Source organism: Ornithodoros turicata, chromosome 9 (assembly GCF_037126465.1).
Source record: "Ornithodoros turicata isolate Travis chromosome 9, ASM3712646v1, whole genome shotgun sequence".
In the NCBI taxonomy this organism is placed as follows: Eukaryota; Metazoa; Arthropoda; class Arachnida; order Ixodida; family Argasidae; genus Ornithodoros; species Ornithodoros turicata.
In genome coordinates, this window is record NC_088209.1 from 28,814,375 (window position 1) to 28,842,268 (window position 27,894).

General features: G+C 46.2%; 2 protein-coding genes across 2 annotated transcripts in view; one reads left to right on the forward strand and one right to left on the reverse strand.

Annotated features, from left to right (window-relative positions):
- On the reverse strand, positions 1 to 26,621 carry LOC135368531 (uncharacterized). The gene is made up of 6 exons (XM_064601891.1): positions 26,436 to 26,621; positions 13,196 to 13,380; positions 9,218 to 9,350; positions 8,493 to 8,650; positions 524 to 692; positions 1 to 473 (listed from the first exon to the last, which is right to left on the reverse strand). The coding sequence occupies exons 1-6, from the start codon at positions 26,496 to 26,498 to the stop codon at positions 441 to 443; spliced, it is 741 nt and encodes a 246-aa protein (XP_064457961.1). The 5' UTR covers positions 26,499 to 26,621; the 3' UTR covers positions 1 to 440.
- The window catches only part of LOC135368530 (QRFP-like peptide receptor), a 248,098-nt gene that overhangs the window by 3,745 nt on the left and 216,459 nt on the right, over positions 1 to 27,894 (forward strand). The gene's annotated exons all lie outside the window — the stretch shown is intronic.

A 27,894-nucleotide genomic window follows, 5' to 3' on the forward strand; every position in this document is an offset into this window, starting at 1 on the left:
TGTCAGAGTGTCACAACGCCTTTAATAAAAGTAATCCAAAAGGTGCACATAGGACTTAACTTTATCCTGCGAAGATAAGATTGTAGAGCTTGTTCTCAAAATATATTTTGAACATAACCGAAAGGAAAATATTTTTTTTTTTCTCACGACACAGCGCTTAGCCTTTGCAACCCAACGGCGTCATTTGAAGAGCAAGACAATAAACCCTCTCACAGATGGAATACAGGGTCACATTGTATGCACAGGCTGAGAACATTTTGTCTTCGCCCCTACGCTCGTACTTGGAGCTTGAGGCATCTGCCGAACAGCTGCACAAGATGTATTCCAAAAGTCAACCAGAACACAAGTTCCCGTCACAGAAACACGGCAGTCGTTGCCAGTCTCGTGGAGCGACTCTGTGTCGAAATCCACACGGAACATTGTCCATAGTTCATATGAGATCATAGTGCCAGCCCACGTCCTGGTAGGCGGACCTGGCGAAGTAATACACTCAGTCTTTGCCTGGGTAATAATAGGTACGCACAAAACAGACACAAGCAGCTGGGAAAGAAAACTTGGTTGGCACAGGTTCGATGGCGTTACCGTCCAGGGGAAGCGCAACCAGGACCCTGTTGACGTACTTTGTGGCACAGCGCGTTGTATGTCCTGCTGGCAGCATGTCATGAATACGACCACAAGTTCCATCTTCGTTCCTGCAGAGGGAAAGATACGCAATGATGCACTTCGATGTCGTTTCGCGTTGAGTGTGAAACTGTTAAAGTGCCACTACGGACTAAATCTCGTGTCTTCAGAATCCTACCAAAGTTATGCTACTAAAATCTTATTGTCTCACTTTACATTCTAGCAAAGTATTTTGTCTCTACGTGACGCGAAAGCTAGAGAAAATTAATTTTTATTTTTGAGAGCTGTGACGTCGTTTTAGGCTCCAACGGAGCGCCCGGCTCTCATCTGGCAACGTTGTTGCCCTTCGCGTCTTTTGAAGGGGGTGGGCTCACTTTTTGCACTCCGTTAGCAGCGCCCCACGTGACATATCATCCGACCGCTCTGGCCCTCGAGAAAACACAAAGGAGGGAGAACACATCTCTCCCATTTTCCCCTCTTTCGATCAGTGTCACATGACTTCTCCACCACGTGACTCTCCCCGGACACCGGGAGAATGTGCGTCCTGGGCCGACTTCTAAGGGAACTGTGCCGACATATGACATGCTGACAGTCTCTGAGCAAAACCCAGGAGAGACCCCAGACAGCACAACCGGCATCGGGATTCGAACCCTGGTGCCTCCCAGTCTGGACGCGACGTGGCCAGCACGTTAACCACTCGGCCACGCGACTCGCGTTGCGTAATCCTGCCCCGTTCCATGTTGGATATTACATGAGTTGCGAATGAAGTGGATGAGCCATTCGTCGATCAGCATTTTAATGCGGTCATACTAACATATAAAATTTTAACGTGAATTTCGAACGTAACGCCTCTATATATATTGATGAGAGCTCCGCATTTTCTTCCGGACAAGGCCGAGGACGACAGCAACGTGGTCCAGGGTACATGTTGCTTTTAGACACACCGTGTTTCGCGAAGGACGTTAATGCGGTGTGCTGAGATTGAGACTTGAGATGTGGGCAAATTTAATCCACACACCGACCACTGTGGCGTCGCTCGTAATCGTAGCTCTCTCGCGACGTAAGGTCACGAATTATCATAATCATATCATTACGGCATTCTCTTCCGGCAATCGGGAACCCTCATCGACTTTGTTTTCTGTCGACTAATACAGGACACGTCGACTAATAATGATAAACAAATTACTCCAAGAAGCTGGTGTGATGCTCGATTGCTTGCTCGCTGATTGGCAGGACCGGGAATGCGAGCGGCAGTGCAACTCAGGCACGTACTAAACATGGTTACGTGAATACGAACTATACTCACATCCGAGTGTTCATTGAACGTTCATATTATAGATGCCCTTATTTAGTGCTTACTCGTGTTTCAGAAGATGTCGCGAGTCAACTGCTGTAATGTTCATGTGGCGTGGCAAAATTCGAATTGGCATGCGCATAACGCATTCTTTTTCTTTTGCAAATAACCTATGTAACTCTGCGTTTCCAATATCACAGCACTAGGGAGAGACAACAAATCCAATGGCTAAATCGTTCCAGACAAAACAAAATATACCGCACGTGTTCGTTTCGAGATTAAGCAGCTTAATATAGACCACCTGCCGCAGCACGTCACATCAAGATGTGGCTTGGAAAGAGGGGATCGTTGGCAAAACAAGTTGGCACGTTGGTGTTGCCGTCGTGTAACTTCGTCATTTTCGCGTTTCGTGAGGTGAAGTTAGGGGAGTACGTGTCTCGCACATGAAGGTTTCCCTCGTATCGCCTTCGCGCAATGGCATCCATCATCGGAAACAACCCATCAAAACAACGCATGTGATCGGCGGCTGCCAACGACAGGTCGCGACATCTGGCGCACATCTCGTCACATACACGTTGTAACGTATATAGATTGTTTGCATACCACCAGTCGTTAAAAAAAAGATTGTGTGCAAACAGAGCATTCATCACAACCGTCGTTTGCAAGTATTAAAGGGCGAGCGCATTCAAAAGCGAGGAATAACGGCGTTAACTGCTAAGGGACAAGTGCACAGCCGTATGGAGGAAGTTTAAGAATAAAACAGTTCCTTTTGAATGCGAAACACGAACCCTGATTTGCTTGTGGAGGACTGCGGTTGGCAGAGAAGGCTTACACGTGTCGCGAAGACAGAGTGAAAAATGTTAAGCGTTATTTCTTCGTCGTAGGTTCCAATTTTCTTTCCACTGGCATACTCCCAGAATCTCTACAGTCAGACGCTTGTACGTTATTCATTATGGCAGCTGTTTCGAGCAGTCGTTAACTATATTCCAATTTTAGTCAGTTTTATTTTGCGTCGTCTGTGGGCTTCCTCAAGTGTTTTGTTTACAGATAGGCAAATGAGCCGAGGCGTATCGCATAATGGCGTACTTGTGTTGTTTAATAGAGTTTGAGATTAGATAGAAAATGATTTTGTTTAAAGTGTTCCAAGCAACGAGAGGTGAAAGTTAGCCTTCCTTTCTCGGGCATAGAGCGCTGTACGTTTTAAAGTCCTTTGCGTTTGAGGTCCTTTAAAGGAGCAATGAGGTGACATTTAACATCGCTCGAAATCCTGCCTCGTCTGTCAAGCTGTCCTACAGGAATCAACATGCTAAATATTTTCGCTCTGCGATGTGTGTTATAGCTTTGCAATCGATGGTGGTGGTGGTGGTGATAGGGCTTGCCGTTGTCGGCCTCACGTATGTGGGCAACGTCACGACTCACGCCCTGGGGGAATGTGCGTCCTGGGCCGACTTCTAAGGGAACTGTGCCGACATATGTCTGAAAGCGTCTGAGGAAAACCCAGGAAAAACCCCAGACAGCACAGCCGGCACTGGGATTCGAACCCGGGTACCTCCCAGTCTCGACGTGACATGACTTTGCAATCGAATCTACAAGGAAACTGTCGGAGAAGGCAGCCACTGACGGCCGGCACGGTCCTCGCGTGACGGCGAGAATACCCCGATCCTTTTTTCTTTGTTTCTTCTTCTCAGCTCACGCGCCGCTTATACATGCTTGAGCTGTGTCGCCGTACGTCACTGGTCACATGAGGGGAGTAGCATACGTCACTACGCCTTCTCGTTCTGCGATGCGCTCTTTTCACGAGGGGAGGGTTTTTTCAAAGATGCGCGGAACAGAGCCCTCGCGATCGCTTTGTATTGGTCATCTGCGCTCGTCGTTCTTTCGCGGGAACTCATTTTACTCGTTGGGGAACACTCTGCACCGAAAAAGAAAAAAAAAAAAAAGAAAAATTGGGGGTCACTTCAGTGCGTGATACAGACGGTTCCCCTACGGACTACAGTTTAGCGAGCCCGGTATTCGAGAGTAACGTTTTAGAAAATGTGTTACACTCCATTCGCGCTGGGTGGTTCCTTTGTATTCGGAGAGCGGAGAGCACAACCGATTGACATCGCGAAGCAAGATGGCGTTGTTTACAGTAATGGAGCTGCAGTGTGGCTGCGAGATGTTTACTGGTACCGACGATGTACGAACGAAATTCCTTTGCGGTAAATTGTTGGATGTAACGACGTATTCATTAGAGCGTTTGACACGCATCAGCGACCACTTGTGGCGTCAGGACATCTAGTCCGTGTGAGAAAGTTTGTGTGTATATGCAAGACACATGAAAGCTATGCAAAGTGCTCGTCCCCGTTTCCCGTGTCGTTTCCTGATTGGTCTAACTATCGAGAGAGGCTCCGAGAAGTGGGACATATGATAAAGGCAGATAGGACGAAGAGGAAGTGAGAGAACGCTATGTGGTATGAGTTCACGTTTTCCTTAGACATGCAACGACACGTACCATACAGTATGTAAAACTTTATTGTTCATAATGTTAAAAAGCAGGTTGGGACAGTTGGCGCATTCATTAATGTTCATTCATTTTGTTCATTCAATATGAAAGAGAGCAAAAACGAAGAGAGACGTGCAAACACACGAAGTAAATAAAGGGGAAGGTTATATCACGGTTACACATTAAGATGTTTTAGTACATCGGAAGAAACTCTACGAAAACGTGAACAAGTGAAGTTATCAAATCGAAGCTTAGCAATGTGATGTCACCCACTTCAAAGAAACAGGGCGATTAGCTTATCATGTTCTCGGAACTGTTATCGTGAACACTTTTTGATGTAACTAAAGCTCGCTATTGTCACGAATTGACATGCGGTACGCCATGGCAACCATATACTATATAGGCAATCAAGCCTTACGTGTAACATCACGATACCATTATTTTTTAAAATGACAATCACGTTGATAATCATCCGTGTACTAAATCAGTTGGTCAACTTATCTGTTGCTTTCTTGACTGTTCTCCTCTAATAGACTGTTTTAGTGTCCTTCGACAATGCAAATATTGCCATGGCTTCTGATAAGGAGCACATTTGATGCGCGACTCTCGAGGCTTCTTTACTCTTCATCATAGGTAGGCTGTACAGTTTATGTAAGCGGATTGAGCTTTACGAAAGATGGCAGGTATTGAAGGTTGTGGTTGTGATTCCGAATTCTGGCCGAATCCAGCCCACCAACGCTCTGCGCTCAAAGCTCTTTTGACCTTTCTGGACACAATCGGACTTCGATCCTTATTACGAAGGGGTTCGTTATCTCATTCCCCCACACCACAACCAGCAATGGGGTAGAGTATCGCCCCTGGTGATGAAACTCCCCATTCATCATCATAAAATAAAGTTGTTGCTCTCAGTACATTTGCACGCAGACTTGTACGTATTTGGAGTATTGTATTTAAAATACTGTATTTTAAATATAATTTGTGGTATTTTGGTACTCTACTCAATACTTTTTGTTTTGTGTATTTGTACTCTATTTAAAATACATTTTATGGTATTTTCTACTTAATACTCTAATTACATATTTGGGATCTCCCTCTCAAACTTTCTGTATCTTGTCTTTCCATTAGCTTGCTTGTTCAGTGGAAATTCCCTGAGTCCCTCGGACTTGACCCGGACATTGGCCCTTCTTGGTAGTCTCCATTTAGAGATCTTGCCCCGTGTGTACTAATCCTTGGCGAGTGAGGGTTCTAATATGTGTGCCCTGACGTGGTGACGCCGAATTCTGACCTCGCCCAGCAGGCACCTGCTAGAAGTTTGGTTTGTTCTGGGTCCCATATACTTAGTGGAGTTATGTGGTATCTCTTTGTCATCTTTTTGGGACTTATGTTTAGATGACTCCTATCACACAGCGGCGGCTTGCGTAGTCCGCGGGGTTTCAGTGATTCATGTCACATAGCGGCGACTAGCCGCATTGACGAGTGACCGGTGACTTTTTGCGTTCAAGGATAAATAGTATCTTAATTGTATTTCGAATACTTTTTGAAGTATCTTGTAGTCTCTCTTAATTACTTTAATTTTCATGTATTTATACTCTGTCTTAATTACATTATAACGTTAGTATTTATTATCTTATCTTAAATACATTTTTGAGTATCTTGTACATGTCTGTTTGCACGAAGCATTCGGCAGGGAAAAGTGCCGCACGAAGCCGTTCGTAGCATGCTGTATAGGCACCATGCTCAGTAGTGATTGTGGTGGTACTCATCGCCCTCCGAAGTTGGTAGTATGAAATGATTTACAGCATGAAAACTCAACACAGCACGCATTCCGAAGCAGACAAACCGCCATGCAGGCAACAGGCGGCGTATTTTGTAGTGTTTACCGTTGTTGGCCGGTCCGTTCACGAATTGCTATATCCGCCTCGCGGGTGTTTGCAGGTGTGTTTTAAACCAAACACAACCTATAAAACCAGCAAAGCGATCCGCACGGAAACTAAGACACCGATATTGCTTTGGGGTGCGCGTAGAAAGCAGAGCAAACAGAGCATGAGGCACAGACAGCGCGCAGAAAAGTGTGGCGCTACAGTCAAAAGAAGGATATGTGACGAGTGGTCGACTCCATCGACCGAAGGCAATACGTTCTCAAAATGGAGGTGCTATCGGTTATACGTGGTGTTTCGAGAACACGTTAAGTCGGCTTATAGAAGAACTTTCAAGAAGCGCCAACATGAGTGACGAGCTAGTGGAGTGTACTGTATGTACTACAATGGGATACTATGGGACTACCCGCATGGTTTACGACCTGTTACGACTATTTCAGGTGTGCCGAAGTGGCAGCCCGCCTGGGGGTTGTCATGCGGCCAGCGCGACCCCCGAGCAAAAAAAGAAAAAAAAAAGAAAAAAGAATCGTATATAAAAGTAGCGGATATAAAAAATATTCGCTTCACCAACGGTTGTGACGTTACCATTGGGTTCTGTGCTCGTGCAGTTTACCTTGCATAGTGATAGAAAACTGTTGCCACTGACATGTAACAGCCGATGAATCTCTAACTAATGACTAATTCGGGTGGTCATTTCGTGGAAACTTTTTTCCTACACTCTAAAAACTGAACTTCACCGCATAGCACGCTCTGCGCCAACCATTGCCATGAATGATAGGGTTATCCCTTCTTAAATTCGAAGAGAGGGGGGGGGGGGGGCGTTCGCCTTTTTCGCGTCTATTTCGATAAATGAGAATTGACACAAAAAGGCGTACGTCCCCCCCCCCCCCCCCCACCTCTCCTCGAATCAGAAGCGATAACTCTACCATTACTGGCAGTAGTTGGGGCAGAGCGTGCCCTGCGGAGAAGTTCAGTTTTTGGAGTGTAGGCCCGGCCTGATCTCGCGTGCTCGAGTGACACTTTCCGAGCGCCAAGAATTTGACAGCTAGCACTTTTTCCGCCCGGCCTCGAAGCGATCGGGCAACGGATTGCACAACTATATCCGGTGTCGTCATATCCGCATCGCGAAGGTAGCGAGGGCCCTCATTGGCGCGCACGTCAAAGTTTGCGTGGGTTAGCAGACGACAACACCCGAATACGAGCGACCGCGATGCGCATAGCGTGATCCAAGCGGCTAAAACTGCTAGATTCCTGGCACTCATGTTAGGGTGGCAACGGTCACGTGTTCCAGCTCGGGCGCCCACCTACCAATTTCTGAGCCCAAAGCCGTGTGGCCATGAAATAGCCTCCCGAATTCGCATTAAGAGACAAGCGGGGCCGGTTGGCACTTGACGACAGCGAAGACGACAAAAACAGAACACAAAGACAGCCGGAAAATGTCCAACTTCACACACAATCCACTCTCATCTACACTCCATATTTTCCGAATCAATCAATCAACGTCGAACCTTCAACTTTTAACCATAATTAACCTTCAATCATATGATAAGAAGGTTGGAAGTTCGACTTTCCCTGCCAGTCTCTGTGTTGCTTTTGCCGTCTTCGGTGATCACCTGTCACTGTGTCTGATTTTTACTTGATTGATATTACTAGTACGTTCCTACCGAAATTTGTGAGCAACCCATACACGGGCGATTTGTAATATATTGGTGCCTTCAATGCCATCAGAAACGGACACGTTCATTCGCAGGCTTGGTGATCTCCCAAGTGGATTTGAGCAAGGATTCTTCGTGTGCAGGATAACTGAAACGGAGCTTTTTGACTCGCCGTTTTGTGTGGAAACATGCGCATCTGACGTATTTACACGTATTTAAAAAGTGTTTAAGCAAATAAATACTCCAAAAGCAGTACTTAAGTATAACTGCGAACACATTTTTGCGAACTGTACTTAGATACAAGATATTTATATTTCAAATAATATTTTAAGTACAGTGTGATTAAATACTGCCCATCCCTGCCACGAAGCCTAAGTAAGACAATGCTGTTCCCTCTATTAACACGGCGACCGCCAGCAGGGAACTGCGCATGCGCACACACGCGCTCGGAATCGCCGTCTGACGGCTAAGCAGAATCACATGTTACTCTTCTGATACAGGACCCTGTCGACCCGCCTAACGATTTTCTATACTGCACTCTCTATACTGCAAGCACTTACCGGCATTTCTCGATGAGCACCGGTTGACGGTACTCGCTGCCGGTGTTGATGATTATCCGCATGAGACCGTCTTTGTCCAACCCAATGCGAGGGTATCGGACTTCCTTTTGGGTGTCACACACTTGGGCCTCCGGTGCTCCACCAAATGGGGTCCGAACCTATTAGGTGCGTCAGTAATAGATGTAAGAATGGTAAAACCGCCGTCTGCAATGTAACTCGTTCATAATAATTACAAGAAGTTGTAAGAGAGACCGCCATTTTTATACTAAGTATTGGCTAACAGAACTCTGTTCGAGAGCTTCTTAGTTATGCATAATCATTCATGCACTATAAAAAAAAAAGAAGAGAAAAGAGAGTAACATTAGTTACCCCTTTAAATTTAGTCCTCTTGGGAACTAAATGTGTTGTCACAACCACTCCTTTCGGGACTAAGTGCATGAAAGCTTATGCAAAGTTCAAATACTATTTGCATTGCTGGGAGTAAATTTCAGGGTCAGTAGACTAAACGCAATCAACGGGATTAGAAACTGTAATTCCTCGCGAATTTTCTCATTTTTTGCTTAGTGTGTGTGCGGGTAAAATTAATTTATATACACTGTTACATCACCCATGACTGTACATTTATTGCGTAAAACACGTCGAGCCAGCGTCAGAAAGTAAGTGAAGTACCCTCTAGTGAGGGACTTCGACGTTAAAATTGTGCTTGCCTATGTGTAAAAACTTACTTGTTGCTCGTCTTCTTTCACTCTAAGCTCGCTTTTCTTTTTGTCTTCATCTTCAAATTCTTCTTCTTCGCCATCCTGGAAGTAGCTTTGGTACAGAGGTCCCCAAGTCTTCATCAACTTCAAGACCATTTCTCTAGGGGGGGGGGGGGGGAGAACAGAAACAAGAAAATATGCAGTGTTAATATACAGCTCCTCACTTTCCTATCACCTTCTCTCTCTTTGTCAGCACCTAGGCTTCAGTAAGGCTAACGATTGTAGCTCGAACTGCAGCGAAACTATTCATTATTGCTCCTCTAACACATCCCGCAAGTTTGGAAGTTACGTATACAAACAACCGCATGAGTCTAAACTTTCATTTTCGTTTTCATCGAGCTTCACTTTCACAAGATATAAAATCATGACCCAGTCACAACGCTTCTACATTTTTAAAGTACCCGAGGACTGGAACGACGGCCGGCATATATAGCACCCGCAAATTAACAGATGACGTCACTTCATCGTGAGGGCTGGAACCGGAGACGCGGAAGAACAAAAGAAATTTTCTGTGGCACAGCAACTGTTTATGAATCGAACGCTTATATACCTCCAAAACCTCCGAAGGGGGGAAAGGGAAGTATCACTGAAAATAGGCTGACAGCCGTCACGTTTCCAGTCAGTTTCAAGATGGGCCACCTTCGGGAGTGTAATGGCTGTCAGCCTGTTTTCAGTGATACCGTCTGTTTTGCGTACAGAAAAGAACAAATGGAAACAGTTGTTGTTAGAGTCTTGAGAGATTGTCACGAGGGGTAATTGTGTGAGCAACCCCTCGCTCATACCCCTTTCCCCTCCTTCGGAGATTTTTGGGGATGTATAAGCGTTCGGTTCGTAATAAACAGTTGCTTTTGTCTTTCCGTGTCTCCGTCCTTCCGTGTCTCCGGTTGTCTGCGCTCTTTCACTTCTGTGGGCCACTTCTTCGTCTTCGGTACCCCGCATCAATTTTGGGGATTTTGGTCAATTCTTCCTAGGTAGCACTTTATGTGGTGGCACGGAGGTTGCGATCTGGCGTTTTCTGCTTATGTTTTATTTAGGCTTACCACGTCGTACCTAGGTGCATTTCGTACAACAACAGCAGCAGCATGAATGACGATAAGATGATGCATTTCGTACAGCAGCTCGCATTGGTATGGAAATACATATTGCACGTTTCCTCTCATGCATATCGGTATTACCTCCGTATTACATCTGACACGCTGTCAGTACCGAAGGCATCGAATTTGGTGCCGCTAATACCGATCTGGCAGCAATGCCCAGTGATGCTAAATTTGCAGCATTCTCCAGTACCGGTAATTCAATTGTAACGGTGCTTTTCGGAGGTACACATTACAAGGTAATACTGTCTCATACCTGCCGGAACGGCCGGACGGAAGAGTCCAAACCCAAAATCGCCGCACAAAACGCCCTCCACCTCGAAAAGATTAGTGTGCATATAATCAGAGACAGAGAGAGACAGAGAGACAGACAGAGAGACAGAGAGACAGAGAGACAGAGAGACAGAGAGACAGAGAGACAGAGAGACAGAGAGACAGAGTGACAGAGAGACAGAGTGACAGAGTGACAGAGTGACAGAGTGACAGACAGAGTGACAGACAGAGTGACAGACAGACAGAGTGACAGACAGACAGAGTGGGAGACAGACAGAGTGGGAGACAGACAGAGTGGGAGACAGACAGAGTGGGAGACAGACAGAGTGGGAGACAGACAGAGTGGGAGACAGACAGAGTGGGAGACAGACAGAGTGGGAGACAGACAGAGTGGGAGACAGACAGAGAGGGAGACAGAGAGGGAGACAGACAGAGAGACAAACAGAGAGACAAACAGACAGAGAGAGTGAGAGAGAGAGAGAGAGACAGAGAGAGAGAGAGAAAAACGATGTGAAGGGTAGTTGCACGTCAGTACTACCTCGCTCAATATAAAATACACTGGAAGCAAACTAATACCACGTGACAATGTGCCTGCGTGTTGCGATTTCACGTTGCGTTTTCATTTGATTTTTTGTGTTTCGCGGGCTTTGTTTTACGTCAAAAAAAGAAAGAAAGGAGAAAGAGTCACACAAAGCGCACCTTGTTGGAAACAGCTCGGCACTCTACAACTTCAACTCTGCCCTTATACAAATATTTGAAGGTTCAGCTAACTAATATAATCTCATTAAGTAATTAGGGCCATCGAGAAGAGGACCGTGCAAATTTTATAAGGCGCACTTCCAACGGAATCCTAAACTTCACTTGTTTCGATTCCGATACATTTTTAACTGCGATATGACTACGTGGCATATTGCCGCTGGGATACTATGAGCCGCATCACTCGTCACGCGTTTCGGCGTAAAATCACTGCGCACTGATGTATTAAATATAATGCGTTAGTCTTTACGGGTTAGAATGTTAGGTATTTGCACTTCAGTATTGTCTCTAAATATTGTTGTTGGTGGCTTCTCGTTCGAGAACAAATGCTGGTGTCTGATGTCTATGTGCACGACTGTCATCCCTGACTGAAGTCCCTTCGAGCACCTTCCAACCCTTCCATCCTGCCATACTTCCCACTGTACTCGGCGGGAAAAGTTCTTTCCCTTCTTCATTATGTGATAAACCAGCCGAGCGGGTTAAGGCGTCCCACTCGTTCCTGGTAGCCAAGGTCGTGCTGAAGACTGGGAGGTGGTGGGTTCGAATCCTACCGCCGGCTGTGCTGTCTGAGGTTTTCCCTGGGTTTTCCGAAAGACTTTCCAGACGAATGTCGGCACAGTTCCCCATGAAGTCTGCCCAGGACGCATACTAACCCCCCTGTCCCCCATTCCTTCCTGCTGTCCTATCGCCATCTGTCCACATCTGTACGCCGCTCATAGCCACAGCTGCTTCACAGTGATAACGCGGAATAATATATATACAGGGTGTTTGCTCTAACGTGTCCAGAAATTTTATTTAAAGCCAGCGATAAAAGAGAAACGAGCGCTACTTTTCAGCTACTAGACTAAGAAACAGGTGCTACTAGTGAGCCAGTGCCTGTTTCTTACTCAAGTAGCAGAATAGTACCACTCGCTTTTCTTTTATCGCTCGCTCTAAATATAATTTCTGTACACGTTAGAGCAAACACCCTGTATACTATATACTCATGGAACGATGCGACAGCACCAGAACACGTGTTTCGCCGTGTTTGCGGCTCGTCAGCTCTGGGTAGCTCCGCATCGTTCGGAATTGGCAAACCAGGGGTCGCTCAGCGAGCGAAGGTGAGCGACCATTGGTTTGCCAATTCCGAACGAGCCGCAAACACATTTTTAATGGCTTTTCCCCCTCTTTATATATATATATAATGAGGGGAAAATAGCCATTAAAGAAACAAGTAAATGACACTAGACGTGTTTGAAATTCAAAATTACAGATTAAGATGGCTTCTATGGCTGCTATATATATATATATATATATATATATATATATATTTGTCCTTTATATAATTTATATACATATAATTCTTTTTTGTCCTGACGAAGGCGGAGCTTCCGCCGTAACGTAGACAACCCTTGTAGCATTCCAAGTACCTTAAATGCAAATAAATTATCCCCCTTCTTTCTTACTTCCCGTAACTTCGTAGTCTGTGTTTCATTTTTCATTCAGCTACATACATTCGCGGTCGTCCAAACCCCTTTCACCTAGTGTATATATATATATATATATGATTTATATGATACGGGTGTCATATTGTAAAATTTAGGCGTCGCATCGGCTTGTCAGGTCATGTCTTTCCGATCACTAAAAAAGGACTACAGCCGCAAAGCCGAGTCAAGTCAAGCCGACCCTGCGGAACTGAGTTACCTTTCGCATTTCCATCACCACGTACGGGGTGATCGGCATAGCACTGAAGGCATAGCTTTGACTCTCGTCCCGCACACAAAACTCAGCATGTTGTTATATGCCCCCCCCCCCCCCCAGGGCGGCCTTCATGTCCACTTACTCCGGATATCCGGGCACATAATCGCAGAACGACCCATCTTCGAGACATCCAGATGGCACTGGCAATAATTTGCGGTGCGGAATACCCCTGTGCAGTGTGATGTTTGCAAAACGCGTTCGACCCTTGGCTGGTGACACGATGGGTACGGACGCTGCCTCTCGTGGTGCTGCGCACACAAGCATAGCCTGCGCAAAAAGCAGAAGCGTATATTATGAAGCAGGTTCGTTATTCAATGTATGACACTCTGGAACATTTCACGTCACAGCGGATCGCTGATATCCGTGTAATCACACAAGTGTAGGGATGCAAAATTTCCGGAAAACTCGGAAAAAAAAATTTTGTGTTTTCCCTCCGAAAATTTGAAGAAAAAAAAAGAAGCAAAGGAAAGGAAATAATGCAGATACTGCTACTACAGCCTGTAACTTCTAGACCTCGAGAACAAATAGAGCAGAGGCCGGCCTAGCGCGGGCCTGGGCATGGAAGCAGTCGGGTACGGGCTGGGCCCGGGCCGGCGGAGTCGTGCTCGGGCCGGGTCCGGGCTGGAAATATATAGAAGACGTCGGGCCCGGGCCGGGTACGTGCCGTAGCAGCCGGGCCCTTGGCCGGGCACGGGCCTGAAAATTAGGCCCGTGCAGTGCTCTAGTACGAACACTAACTACTTTAGCAACTACATATGATATTACAATTACTACTCGTTTTCAATAAAAATATTACTGTGTGTGATATGGTTACAGAAATATGGGAAGCCACATTAAAGTCTATTCAAACGCTGGTTACTTATCAAGCGACCGTGACCGCAAGTTTCGGTTTTGAAATTGAGCAACTCTGAATCCTTTCTAATAGTGTTTTGTCAAAATGCGTTGACCTCACACGACCCGCTGCCCGCTCCGCAGTCAACAATGGCGCCCGCACCCGACCCGCTACCCGCACAACACGGAAAACCTAGACCCGCCACCCGCAACAACGTGCGGGTCACCCGCGGGTCATGCAGGACTGTAGATACCAGCACTAGGTAAGACGTATTTTAGTACGACAGACGACAAATGCCACAAAACGGCAGGCTACCTGCTACAATTTCCCAAGGCCGCAAACCTGCGGGACCTGTGACATGTATGCTTCCGCGCATCTTCATTTTCCTGTGTGTGTGTGATTTTTTTTTAAGAGTAGCAAGCCAAATACTGGCTGACCTCTCTGAATACTTAAAAAAAAAAGAAGACGTATTTTCTCTCAGTATGACGGTCGTGAACGTTGTGTTTTGCTGCATTTATAACTAGGCTTGTGGCAACTTCCTGAGTGACTTTTGGACTTACTTCCCCGCTTGTTCGTCTGGCGGTACTTTTCTATTCAAAGCCATTGTCAGAACCGGATTGGATTGGATCGAATTAAAATAGTATGGAGTTCGTGGCTCCACAAGGGTGGAGTCGGCTACTTCAGCTCACTTGTACCACTAAAGGGTGGCTATATCAGCACAGATCACCAGCAGATGAAATGATGATGATGCTGGAGGGCATAAAGAATGAATGAATGAAGTAAAAAAATGTCGGAATATGTCGTCATAACTTTCGAGCTGTAGCTTTCTTTTTCGAGTTGTTTTGTAAATTTGTTTCTTTTTCAACCAGCCTCTTAGTATGCAAGAGCGAAACTACGCAAGAGGAGACCACTTTCGGTGCTTCCTCAAAGCAAACTTTCTCTTTTTGTCCAGAAACTTAATTATTTCACGGCCTTGAGCAGGTAACGCTCAAAGGTGAGACATAACAAATTAGGAAGGGTTTCAGGAAATTACTGACACCATCAACTTTATTTTGATGGCAATGAGTGGGGTGTACCATCGCCACAGGAAATTAAATTCTTCGCGTACGCGAAGGCTAAAACAGGCGAAAAATAATGCGTACGCGCAGAGCAAAGCAAATGATAGCGGTTGCATCGAAGTATAGCAGTTCGCACCTTTGCGTAAGAAGACGCATCGCAGTTTCGAAACTCTTTGCAAACCTCCTGCCCCTTTCATTGCCAGAAGAGCTAATCAATTATGTTGTTTTGTATACAGACAAGTCACAAACAACTGCACATCACCTTCATAGCCCATCCTGAACAAGCAAATTAAAACCATCCGGCGCAGTTTTGATTGCAACTGTCTCATCCTTGCTTCCAAGCAAGGACGAATCACGAGCAGCGTTCCTTGACCCGTGGCATACAAATAAGGCTAACAGGAAAATGACGTCTGCTTTTCTTTTTCTTTTTTTCTTCTTCACGCTCTTTTGCTCCATTTGCGGTCTCCGTAGCTTCGTGGGAATCTATGTCCGAGTTCATTATTCCTCCAGTTCGTGGAAAAAGTCCGCGTTCCGTCTACTACATGGAGGCATGAGATCGGTGCTTTGTGTGACGCAATGCCCGCGAAAGGGATATAAGAGACGTCACGTTTGCTAGACTTCACGGCCATGTCGTGCTAATCGGGTTTTGGAGATGTGCTGTAACTGTGACGTCAGCGTCTAAACGTTGCGTACATGCTTTCGCCCGAGTTGCTTCTTTAAAGAAAGAAAGAAAGAAAAAGAAAGGAGAGATGACGGCCAATACGGCTCTTTCATAGTGCTCTCAAACAGAACGACGTACTGAAAGTGGTAGTGCAGTGCACAGGGTGGGATGCGAAATGCACCAACCTATGCACTTGAACTTTGGCTACATTAATTGTGCTGCTTGGGCCTACGAGTCATTCGTTTGCACTTTAACAACAGTAATGTCATAATTCGCGTCCTTGTTAAGATAATCTGTATGGCAAGACGTTCCTTGACGTCACAGGTGATGCACGTCTGTGAAGGGCTTCCTTCCGCTTCCGCCGAGAATACTGGCGCATACTACGTACTAGTATACATGCCGTTTTCACCGCTTCCAGTTTGCTGTGAAACCGAATGTCGTTTTGGCACCAAACACGCACTGCGCCAAACACTGTGCAGATTGATACAGCCATCGCTTCTAATTTGAGGAGGGAGAGGGTCCTATACGTCTTTTTGTGGCAATTCAAATTGCCGCAAAAAGGCGTACGCCTCCCGTTTTCAACAAATCAGGAAAGCGAAATCGATATAATTCTGCGTGGCGGCTGGTTCCGTGCGAGCGTCCTTATAGTCGCGGAAGGACCGGAAGTCTTCGTGCCTCCGGAAGTTGTGGCGGGGGCTTGTTTATGTTCACTTGAGAATGTCATGTTATGTATCGAGCTGTTTGGTCAGTTGTACCAAAAAAAGCGCCTGAAGTTTTACGTTTGGTTACTTGAAGACAGACCGTCAAGATAGAAAATCAAGGGACGTCATGAGTATTCACATACACACACTGGCTTGATGTAGCAGGAGAAAATAAAATCTAATATGACGTTTCGATGCCTATTCGGGCGTCATCATCAGAGGGTTACTTGGTTACGACATTGACCGTCCTAGGACGCATCCACGATATTGGCACCCTTGGACATTGACAACATTACAAATGGAGGTCGGAAAGAAAATGTTATGGTTCCCATGTGGCCACGAGGCACAAACTGCGAGGGATACACAATTTATGGCGACTAGAAGCTGACGTCTCGACATACAGATTACGCCTAAGGAGACGCCGACCTAATCTAACCACAAAGAAAACACCAGTGACAGATGCTCACGAAACGAGGGATATCGCTCTGTACGATCGCAAACGCAAAAAGAAAACAAAGAGAAAAACACAACTGTACCATGCCCGAGGTGTTTGGCATATATTCAAGGTGCATCGGCGATTCCTGGTATGCAATTGAAGAGACCGAGAAAACATGTTGGACATCATCGTCGCGACATCAGATAGTATTTCCTTGAAATGAAACTTACAAAACTTATTCTTCTTTTTGTAAAGTTGCTAATTGCGCTGAAATTTGTTTGTGACCCAATATATACACGGCAACGTGTTCGAGCTGGAAGGATTCACGAAAAACAGTTTCTTTTAAAAGTGAACAAGATGCTGGACTTCCGCTCAATGTTACCGACCTTATTGTTCCGAAGTAAATCTCAAGGTAGGCGATTGCAGCGCTACCTTCTCATCCAGCAGCATGAGTGACATGAACGAGGGGGTAAAAGAGTCCGCTGGTTCGTGGTAGCCAAGGTCGTGCTGAGGACTGGAAGGTGGTATAGATTCGAATCCTACCACCGGCTGTGCTGTCTGAGGTTTTCCCTGGGTTTTTCGGCAGACTTTCCAGACGAATGTGAACACAGTTCCACATGAAGTCAGCCCAGGACGAACACTAACCTCCCTGTCCCCCACTTCTTCCTGCTGTCCTCTCTTCGTTTGTTACTCCGCTCATAGCCACAGTTGCTTCGCGGCGCTGATACGGAATCAAAAAAAGCCTCTAAAAACGTGAGAGAGTGAAGAGGCAAAGTTTGCCGCCTTGAAACACACAAACAGGTCAGGGAAGCGGCATCAGCAACGAACAAATAAACAAACAACCCGAAGAACAGTTTGCGTCAATGCATTGCACGCCCATTGCATGTTCTAGGAATAAACAACTTAATTACCATGCGGCTTGAATTCTCTCCAATTATTGAGAAGATAGTGATAGCAGGAGAGAACGTAACAAAGACAAACTGAAAGACTGGCCTTAGCCCCCCACCTTTTTTTTCTAATCAATGGACGCACATTTATCACAAGGCTGTGGTTGAAAACAGGGCCGAGGACATCGGCAATTTGGTAGCGTAGTACAAGTTGCCCAGGTACGTCATCATTTGTCCGGGTTGTCTGGGGTTGTTGAAGAATTGTGCGCCATGTAGTGAGATTTCAAGGCATCTTCGGAAAAACAGTAACTACAAAAAAAAAAAAAAAAAAAAAAATACCCGTGACTATGACCTGGGTCAGTGGCGACACTCGCGGTCAAGATTCTGAATTTCAGCCGAAGCAAAGTAAATGAGGACTAGCGACTTGTGTTATCGTGAAATGGAAACAAGGTTTGACTGTATCGTGAGTTCTAGTTGCGAGAAATTAACTGGTGCAAACAAGGAAGTGTCATAGCGTTCATACAATGTCCCATATATAAATATGTGTTGAGAACACACAATAGAAAATATAGTGTTGGATCGCAGTAATTCGTCAGCAAACCATTACCGACATGTTGGGTTGTGCCCAGTGCTTCGTTGTACTATATGTATACTCCTACAACGTAATGGAAAAGTTCATACAACATGTAAGCTTTAGTTCAGCGACCTTTTAGGACTGGATTGTGTGATTTGCATGACCGCCTATTCCAATGTTTGCGTGCAGAAGTCGATAAGCAGCACAGGCATCGTTTGCATGAGACACGTGTTTTCTATGACGCGCTCTGTAAAATATGAGAGAGAGAGAGAGAAAGAACAGAAAGCGTAATTTTACAAATTAAAAGTCACGTGCTAAAAAGGCAAACCGGAAGAGCCAGACTTTCGTTTCTTGAGCGCGGCAAGACGAGTTCAGAGTGACCCAGCCAGCTGTTCTGAGTAACGCTGTTATTCCCACTGGCGACTCTAGTTAGCGCACGACCTTCAGGGATGAACTTCGCAGAAGTAATGTATGCATTTCCAATGGTCGCACAGGAAATGTGAGGATGTTCGTCGTTAAAAAGGACAACAAGTGGGGAACATATGGACGTTCTCAGGATGTTTTCCATGGGGGGCCAAGTACGTTCAGAGGAGGGGGGCAAAAGCGTGCACACAGCCCTGTTTTCCTGGAGACGGACGCTGCGGACTGTGCGGGTGTTGAGGGGTTCATGCTATTATGGCACCTCAGAAAAATCATGACGACCTATGACTAAAGAGTGCACAATTGCTCCCTCTTTGCCCCCCTCACGGTACGTCCATAGGGAGGATCCGTTCGGTTAATAACACTGGTTGTATGGGCTCGTTCGGCTGCCCAGAGGGCGCCCTCACTCGCTGCCATCAGAGCCACCTGTGGTGGCGCGGATAAGATATTTCCAGCGTGTATTTCAATTATTTCGCAATTTCCTGGAGTTATTTCATCAGGGATTGTACACATTCACTGAAGTAGGTCGAACACAAGACAGAATTCACGCGATGACGTGTGACAGCGCCAACATCGTCATCTACGGTTGTAGAATATACTGGAAAACTTTTCCTCCGCCCGCCACCAGGGAAGAAAGCCGGCGCCAGTGTCGCCGTGCCAAACTCTAGCCGAACGTCCCTATACCAAGAAAGGACTTCGCAAAGACGCACTCATCTCTTTCCGCAAAGTCTATTCGTCGCGAGCTTCATAAGTCGCATATTCACGACCAGGCTGCTATTTATTAACAAACCATTGGTCACCAGTGCCAATGTCGGCAACAACAATATACATATGGAAATTTGCCACATAATTTGTGGATCGCTACCATAGGGCGCACTGGCTAGTATGATATAATGAGAAGATGGGTGAATAACGACACTACATCCTTGTCCTTCGTATAACATGAAGCTCTCATCGTTAGAGACTGTCAGTACACGCAGACATAAAAGTCACAATGTCGAAATCATAGCCAAGTATCTGCTTCAGTTGACTGACCTCTTGACAACTATGTTCTTCTTCACTGTCTTGTCAACACCTGGAAGCGTACATATATGAGGAAGTCGATGCCTACGAACATCTTGTGTTCAGAGTAAAACATGAACGTGGATCAGGGCTTGCTTGAGCAACAATATCTGATATTCTCTAGACCCACTGCTTGTCCTCGATGAGCATCACTCCGAATGACTATCGGGCCACTCTGGAGGTTCACGTGCACCCAATGACTCGAGCCTTGAGTGGTGTCCCAGAAGGTTAACGTCGCGCATCCGAATGATAACGAAACGCCATATATAAACAAGACGGATGATAGAACGGTTTGAAAAGCATGGAATTAAGGTCGAGCATCTCTGGTGGCCTACGCGCAGTCAGATGGTCCTAACATTATGGATCGAACCCAAGGCGTCTTGAAGGAGCAAGTCAGGAATGGATTTCCCCTACTGGGGCATCACGTAACGAACCTGCCACGGTTTTGCAAGAAGCACGGCTTCAAATCCCTCCGGTAACCCTACATAATTTGTGCTTGTATAGTTTCCGAAACGCAGTGAGGCTCTAGGAGGCCGATAAATGATTTCCCGATAGAACGACGTGTTCTATAGACCCGATGTGCAATCCCTCTACATCATGCACCGCGTCGTACGCTTTTGCGGCTTCCCTGGAAACGGTGTACTGAAAAAGTTTGTCGTGCATAGTTTGATTGTACATTGCGTGCGTAGTTTGATTGCAGACGTCACAAGCAGATTGCGGTCTGGATATACGTCGTCGCTGTTCTTGTTCATGTGGTCGTTACCTCGCGACAAAGTCACGAATCATCATTATCAACACAGAATGTTAGTAGGACCCTTCATAAAGTCCCTTATGAGGTATCTTACTGACCGCACCCAATCAACCAATACGATTCTGAGTCACCCACGGTGCAATTGGTTCTGGTCGGTACGATAAGTTCACTTGGTGTGTGTGCCTCATCTACCTGTCCCGTCTGTATGCGCGTATTACTTTTGTAGTATGTACCAACTAGCCCAAATTTCCGCACTTCACTATGACAATTACCGGCGATCTACAAAAACTGCCTATTACCTTGCTTGACTGTAAAAATATTCTTCGGTATGCCTTCCTGAATGCACATGTACCCATGCTTCCCCTGCTACATGGCACAAGGTCTTTTGATCAGCGAATAAATGGTCATAGACATAGCAATAATGATCCGAATAATAATGCTATACTTTTCGGAGGCTGGGGTGCTTGTATAGTTTCGGCCCGCCATACACCCAGAGCAAAGTCCCATTATCAGCAAAGAATACAAAGCGTTGTTAGCGGGAAAAAAAGATCGCGAAACCCATGCAGAAGACAATACGAGACATGTCGTAACTCAACCTATAGGTGGCGGTGGTGGTGATGATAGAACCACAGCATGGCCCAACGCGATTAGTCATCCAGCAATCGTTGACTCTTCTTGCACCACGGATACCACGCGTTCAATTAGCGAGGACGGCACCGACGGCGTACTATATAGCATCAATTACGGAGGCGCGGAACTTTCCACGAGGTGCTGTTCTTGGGGAGGACACTGTAACGCCTATTAGCATAGCAAATCACTGTCGCGCGCGTTGACTGCTTGTAAATGTTTATACACCGTAATAATTTGCCGTCTCGTATAGGCTCACGTCGAGGGAGAAGCACGTGCTCTCCCCATGTTAAATTGCGTGTATATAGGATGCGGGATTCCCGGCACGAACCTGCCGTCTTACACGCTAATCTTTCAATCTCCCGAGCGGTGACGAGAAGCCATACAGGTATTGATACAACATGTAATTCCAACAGCCATGGAAAAATACGCTAACGAGGGGGCCGTTGGGTACACATGATTCGTGCCGCGGTTTACGTTGCAAGCACGGGGAGAGGTGTTGAAAAAATATCGGAGGAGGGGGGGGGGGGTCATTGGGGGGGATAGATGTGAACTAACCGCAGGCACTGCGAAACCTACTCTCTAAAAACGGAGCTTTACTGCATAGCACGCTCGTAGCCAACCATCATCCCGAATGACAACGTTCTCGCCCTTGCTTTGAAGAAAACAGGGGGCATACGCCATTTTGAGGCAATTAGAAAGTGCATAATGCCACAAAAGTGGCGTATTCATTCCCGTCATTCGGCATGATGGTTGGCTGCGAGCGTGCTATGCGGCGAAGCTCTGTTTTTAAGAGTGCATGCTCCAAGACGCGGAGACGACACAAGAGCTACAGTTCGGATTTAACCCAAACAGTTCGGATATTCAACGTTTGCGTTCGGTGTCGGGGTGAACGTGTTCGGAAATCGGCGAAGTCTGAGTAAAAACGTTGTGGATTAAGTCTTTCGTTTGCATCATCGTCGCCAAAGATTGAGCGATAGCTAAAATGAACAATCAAAGCTACGTTGAGCCACATGAAGGTACTGTAGACGACCTCTAATCTATTATTAGAACCATCCATACCCAGCGCTTAGCTTTCAAGTCTCAAGAATTCGATACGGTCCTTCACAACCCATTTCATCCAAACCAAGACGGGGCAAAAAAATGGAGGGAAGCGTGCAAGTGACCAACACTAATAACTAACCATAGAACCCATAGTTTGAGGCAGTTCACACAACACTGCGCGTAATGCAAATCAAATTGACTGGACCAATAAAAATGCGACTTTATGCATTCCAGCCACATATACAATCACGTGCCCTCCTGCTTGTCTCGCCTTTCGGCGTGTTCTGGCCAGAGGCGGATCCAGGGGTGGCGGGGCGGTTGGGCGATCGCCCCCCTCCCCAAGAACGTCAGTTTATCCATTGGATCTTCCTCTCCCCCTCCCCCACTACGCGCTTCCACAAAGAACCCCCCGCAACCAAAGATATGGATCCACCCCTGGTTCTGGCTACCATAGACTTCTACTGGTTTTCCGCCGACGCCCAGTTACTCGTAGCCTGAAATAACTAAAGCAACTTTTGGTTAAAAAAATATATTTCATACATCGCATCGATTCAGCGGTCGATAGGTATAGGAAGGCCACTGCGTTGCGCTAGCTACCACATTATAAGCAAAACCGAAGTTGCAAAACGAACACGCTCTCTAATTCCTAATAACGAATGAGTCTCATGAGTGCATGCATACTCTTGTCGCGATGAGCATCCTATTTCGCTTGCAACGCAACATATGCGTTGCAGCGAAATGGAATGCGCGATAATCCCCCCCCCCCCCCCCCCCCCCCCCCCCCAGTGTTCGGTATTCGCAGACGGAGAAGGTGGCAGATCCTCGCTGGGGAGACAGCAGACAGTCCCCACATTGAGTGTGGAGCATGAGGACGCGAGGACCAGGAAGCCATATCACATGTTTTGTTAACGCGGATCTTTTTTATGCGTTTGCTTTAAGAGCATGCAAATGTGCTCTTAGTATGTGCTCTCCAAACGTGATCAATGTACACACAAGCAATAGTTTGAAGCATTCGTGCGCACTATGTTGTGACTCGGAGGCGTCATGCGCCCGCATAAGCCAATCACGGGCGTCTTTGGATTTGTGGGCGGGGGTTCACCTGTAGGAGTTAAATTGTTTTGAAGTATAGATCTGCTCTGCTGGAAAAATATAAACGAGATAAAAAGCAGCTAAAATTCACGGCAGTTTCACGGTGGGTGCGTTCGGTGTAAGAACAACACATAATTTACACAGGGAGGCAGAGACTGAGTAATCTCCTTATACCGAATTTGTACGTTCTTTAAAGTGATGCTTTACTCTTCTCCTGCTTACACTGTTTACAGCAGTGTACTGAGCGGGATACCTCCCTTGCGTCGAGATTTTTAAACGGTGAAGGCGTCGAAAGATCATTTGGAAGCGTATAAAAACAAAGACAAAAGCGTTGCAGCTCTTGTTTGCTCTCGTGCTCGTGGATTTCACGTTTTCCTATACTTACTCGTCGCAGACGACTGTGTTCCGTACGCGAGGGTACTATAAGGAGTTGATCGGACGGCTCTTAACCACTCATTTGTAAGATTTCTTGACTGGTGTAAGGTGTCGCAATTGGATGTCAATTTCACAAAACGTGCATTCATGTCGTTCACAAACAGCGAAAGCCCCCTTCTATTCCCTTACGGTGTTGGCAACAGCGTAATTAATGGAGTTGATGGGTACCGATATCTAGGTGTCCACTTCTCTCCTGACCTCAAGTGGAAGGCAGACATCAATGCTATATCTTCTAAAGCTCTTAAAAAGCTTGGTTTCCTCAAGCGCACCCTCAAGCTGGCGTCCGCAGGCACCAAGCTCTTGGCCTACAAAATTTTTGTGCTCCCAATTCTGGACTACGCCTCAGTTGTGTACTCAGTTGTTCGGGACCCTCACAGCGACATGGACGCTAAAACACTAGAAACGGTTCGGTCAAGGGCAGTTACATCCATCATGAAACGCTTTGACAGACATTTCTCTTTGACTCCCTAAATCTAGCTTCCCTTAGCAACAGGCGAACTTTGGAAGGACTCGGGTACCTGTACCGAATAGTTCATGAGCAGATCAACATTCCGTATATGCCTTCTATTTTAGTTTGGCGTAGCCATGGTCACTATACGTAGTGCCCAGCTCTTGAACATTGTACCTTTCTCTTCGCGCCATTGATGTGTTCAGGTATAGTTTCTTTCCTCGCTCGATTGTTCAATGGAACTCTATTCCTGGTACGGTTAGGGAAATATCCCTTAATGTTTGTTTGTTCTTTCTCTCTTTTTTCTGGCTCTATTGTTCCTCCCACAAACGCGTTCTGGAGTAGCCAGCCCTGGCTGGGTCGGGACTAACATCTCCATATTTTTCTTTCATTTCCAATCCAATACAATCTCAATGATTTCACCAGCAATGCTCGCCTACTCCTGGTATAGCCTTTTTAAAGCTGCAGTATATATACAAATAAAAAAATAACTTGTGTACTGCACTGGGCTATGCGCTGCACCCCCCCTGGTTCACCGCTGCACCCCAGCGGTGAAACACCCCATCTCGACGTCGTCATCTATTTGTCGTCGTCGTCGTTGGTGGTGAATTGTTGTTGTTGTGTGCTCATCCAAGCGACTTGCCCCCCTTCAAGATTCGCGTGACAACTCTAGACATGCTAAATATTTTTCCTGCGTAGAACGTGTTTCAAACAGCCATGCACGGGCCAAGAATGGAATGAACGCAGTATGGATTACGTTCTGCTCTTTGTTAACTCATTAGTAATGCAGCCTCATCATGCATTTCAACGAATTATGTGCTGCGTAGACGCCAACATTTGCTGCCTTAGTATAAGACGTATATGCAATCGCATCATATGATAAGCGCATCACGCGAAAACAGTAGCGTAGGGAGAAAAGTATTTCTGGAAGGGTTCTACGGGGAACTGAGAGCATATCGCCGTCGTTTTTCGCTCTCCCAAAACCACTGCCAAATGTGCAATTTTGGGATGGGGTTGAACCTCCCCCCCCCCCTTCTAGCTACGCCGCTGTATGTAATTATACTGCATAGCATTTTTGTGCCGTGGGGGGGGGGGGGGGTGCTCAACCTCTACTAACATGTACCGAGAAGTATGCTCCGTGGTTATTACCGTATCACATATGCAACAGTAACCCCAACCTTCCCCTTTGATTAGAACACCCGTTTCAAGCACGCAAGAGCGCTCTCGTCGCAGTCGAGAGCATTTGTTTTTTTTTCGGCCGTCGTCTTATGTGCAATATGGATATGTTTCTTGTAGAATGATATAACTTCGAGGAATGTAGCAGGTGTCTGTGCGTTTCTCCGTTTACATTGTACGTGTCTCGAGCACCTAACGGTACAGGCGGCGGATCATGCAATATTCATGACAATTGAAGAGCGCGATACTTTGTCGCATAAAGACAGCCCTCATATCAGCAACAACTGAAGATACGCGCTTATTTTTGTTGTGGTTTCGAAAGTGGCCCTAATGACGGCTAGGATTTTCGTTCATTGGTTAAAAAGAGTTCCATTAATTAACAGAAAAAAACGACTGATGTCTCGTGGAAGGTTCTCACTATATTTCGAATCGCCCCGTAAACGTTATAGACATGAAGGCAAGTTGCTTGATTGAAGGATACAGGCCTGTACTGACATATAGTGATGTGCTATATAGCGTTAAAAAATAGCGTTATATTTTCCTCCTCGCAGTGCTATAAACCGCTAAAAAGTAACGCCTCTTAATGTCACGTGACTGCTTCTCAGGGCGAGGGTTTGTCGGGGGGGGGGGGGGGGGGCAATGATCAGTTAGTAGTTTTAGAGAGCGGCGCAAAAGGTCAAAACTCTTACACTTTCAACTTTTCGAGTGTTATAGAAGTTCTGCTTTGCCCGGTACATTTGTATGAGGTGCGATGGTCCCACAATACATGAATCTCCTAATTTCCACGCTTCCTTTCCAAATAAGCTACGGAAGAGACAAACTGTACCCCTGAGTCTAATTGATGCTTACTGTTTTCAAGGTTTATGCTATCATATCGATCAGGTCGAATTTTGTACACTGAAACAATAACGACCGACAGCTAACGAAGTGCCGTACATCTGTCAACAACAACACGAGAAGCCACGCAATCAACAACGTATACGCAGTCACACGTGCCTGCATTTCCATATCGAGGTCCGTAGTCCTTGAGGGGACGTACCACGGGGGCCGGTGATCAAAGTTTGGCACGGGGGTAGGTCTAGTACTTTGTTTTCGTAAGGGACGCAAAAGTTTTCACTCACCAGGAGGCCCAAGAGACCCGCCGCGAGCCAGCTCAGCTGAGGCAGTTGCGCTACCGTCGTCATTCTGAGACTGATCGCGTCGAGCAGGGAAACAACGAAACCGGTTTAGTCGATGGCCGTCGCTTATCGAAGACAGAAGACGTCAGAGACGCTCTCGCCCCCGAGGAAGAAGGACAGTAACAACGGCCACGACGTCCCCGGTGGAACGCACGCGGAACGCACGCGGTCTTTTGCGCTCTCGGTAGTAAAGATTTAGTGTGGTGCGGAGGACACCAGAACACGTAGCAAGCGTGAATCTTATTTCCTTATTATGACTCATATGTACGTGGCTGTTGCGTGTCGTATTTGAGACATGCACTCATAAATTTGAGTCCTTTCAAACATATTTTCCCCGACTGCATGGGTTCAAACTGGCAAGGATGGGATGTTGTTCAAACATGATTCTTTAAGGCATGGGCGCATTAGAGATGCATGCATAAGGGCCCGCCTGCATGTGTGTGTGCTTGTCTCTCTTCGTCCATATCTGAGAGGGTTTCTTTTTTACTTCCACCATGCGGTCAGCTAGACAAATATCCACAGAACTGATTCCATTTCGCGAGAAGCAATTTGGGAAAAAAAGTTCCCTCGTAAAAGGGGTCTCAAAGTACATAGCAGTAATGATTCTAGTTACATTACTATTGCACGGGATCTTTAGGCATTTGCCTATAAATGCGTGAAAGAGCCTGACCTCGACATTTTTCAGTTCGCCTGCCTTTCTCTCGATCTCATTCCATAATTGCCGTTTTTTTAACCGTGCCAACCTCTTTGTCCACCTCTTCGCGCTAATACTATATGTATATAAATGTGTGCATATTCACACACAAAAACTAGGAACGAGGGTGCTAACAATGCTCCATTTCTCGTGCGACACGCTATATACGGTGCACCAAGGCCTGACTTTGGCCTCCGGCGACCACGGTTGAGCACGGTATATATAAGCGTCGCGCAGGTGTTAGGTCCGTGCACAATAGTATATTTTCTTCATTTTTTTATTCACGACCGTGGGTTGCTTTCATTCCAGTAGCTCGAGGCACTTTGGTTTTGTTCGGAACTTTGGTTAGCTACAAGATATTCAGATAGAAGAAGTGATTAAGGCACGCAGCCTTTCTTGGCGAGTCCTGCTGGGATACTGAAAACATGATTCATTAAAGTTTACCTACGGGGCTATGATCGGCTAAAATATCAGTGTAAAAGTGGTGGTGCCATCCATCAAATCAAAGCGAGTCAGCTTATTTTTTTTTCATTTCACACAGAAATGTGGATGCCAGACACAAAAGGCCCAAGCCCGTGCACAGAAGTAATCTTGTACGAGGAGTTGGAGCTTGTGTAGTATCATATCATTCAAACGAGCCCATTTTCTCGTTTTACTGCCTATTTTGGGGCTTTTAGGGGCTTAGATGATTGCCTATATCGAACCCTT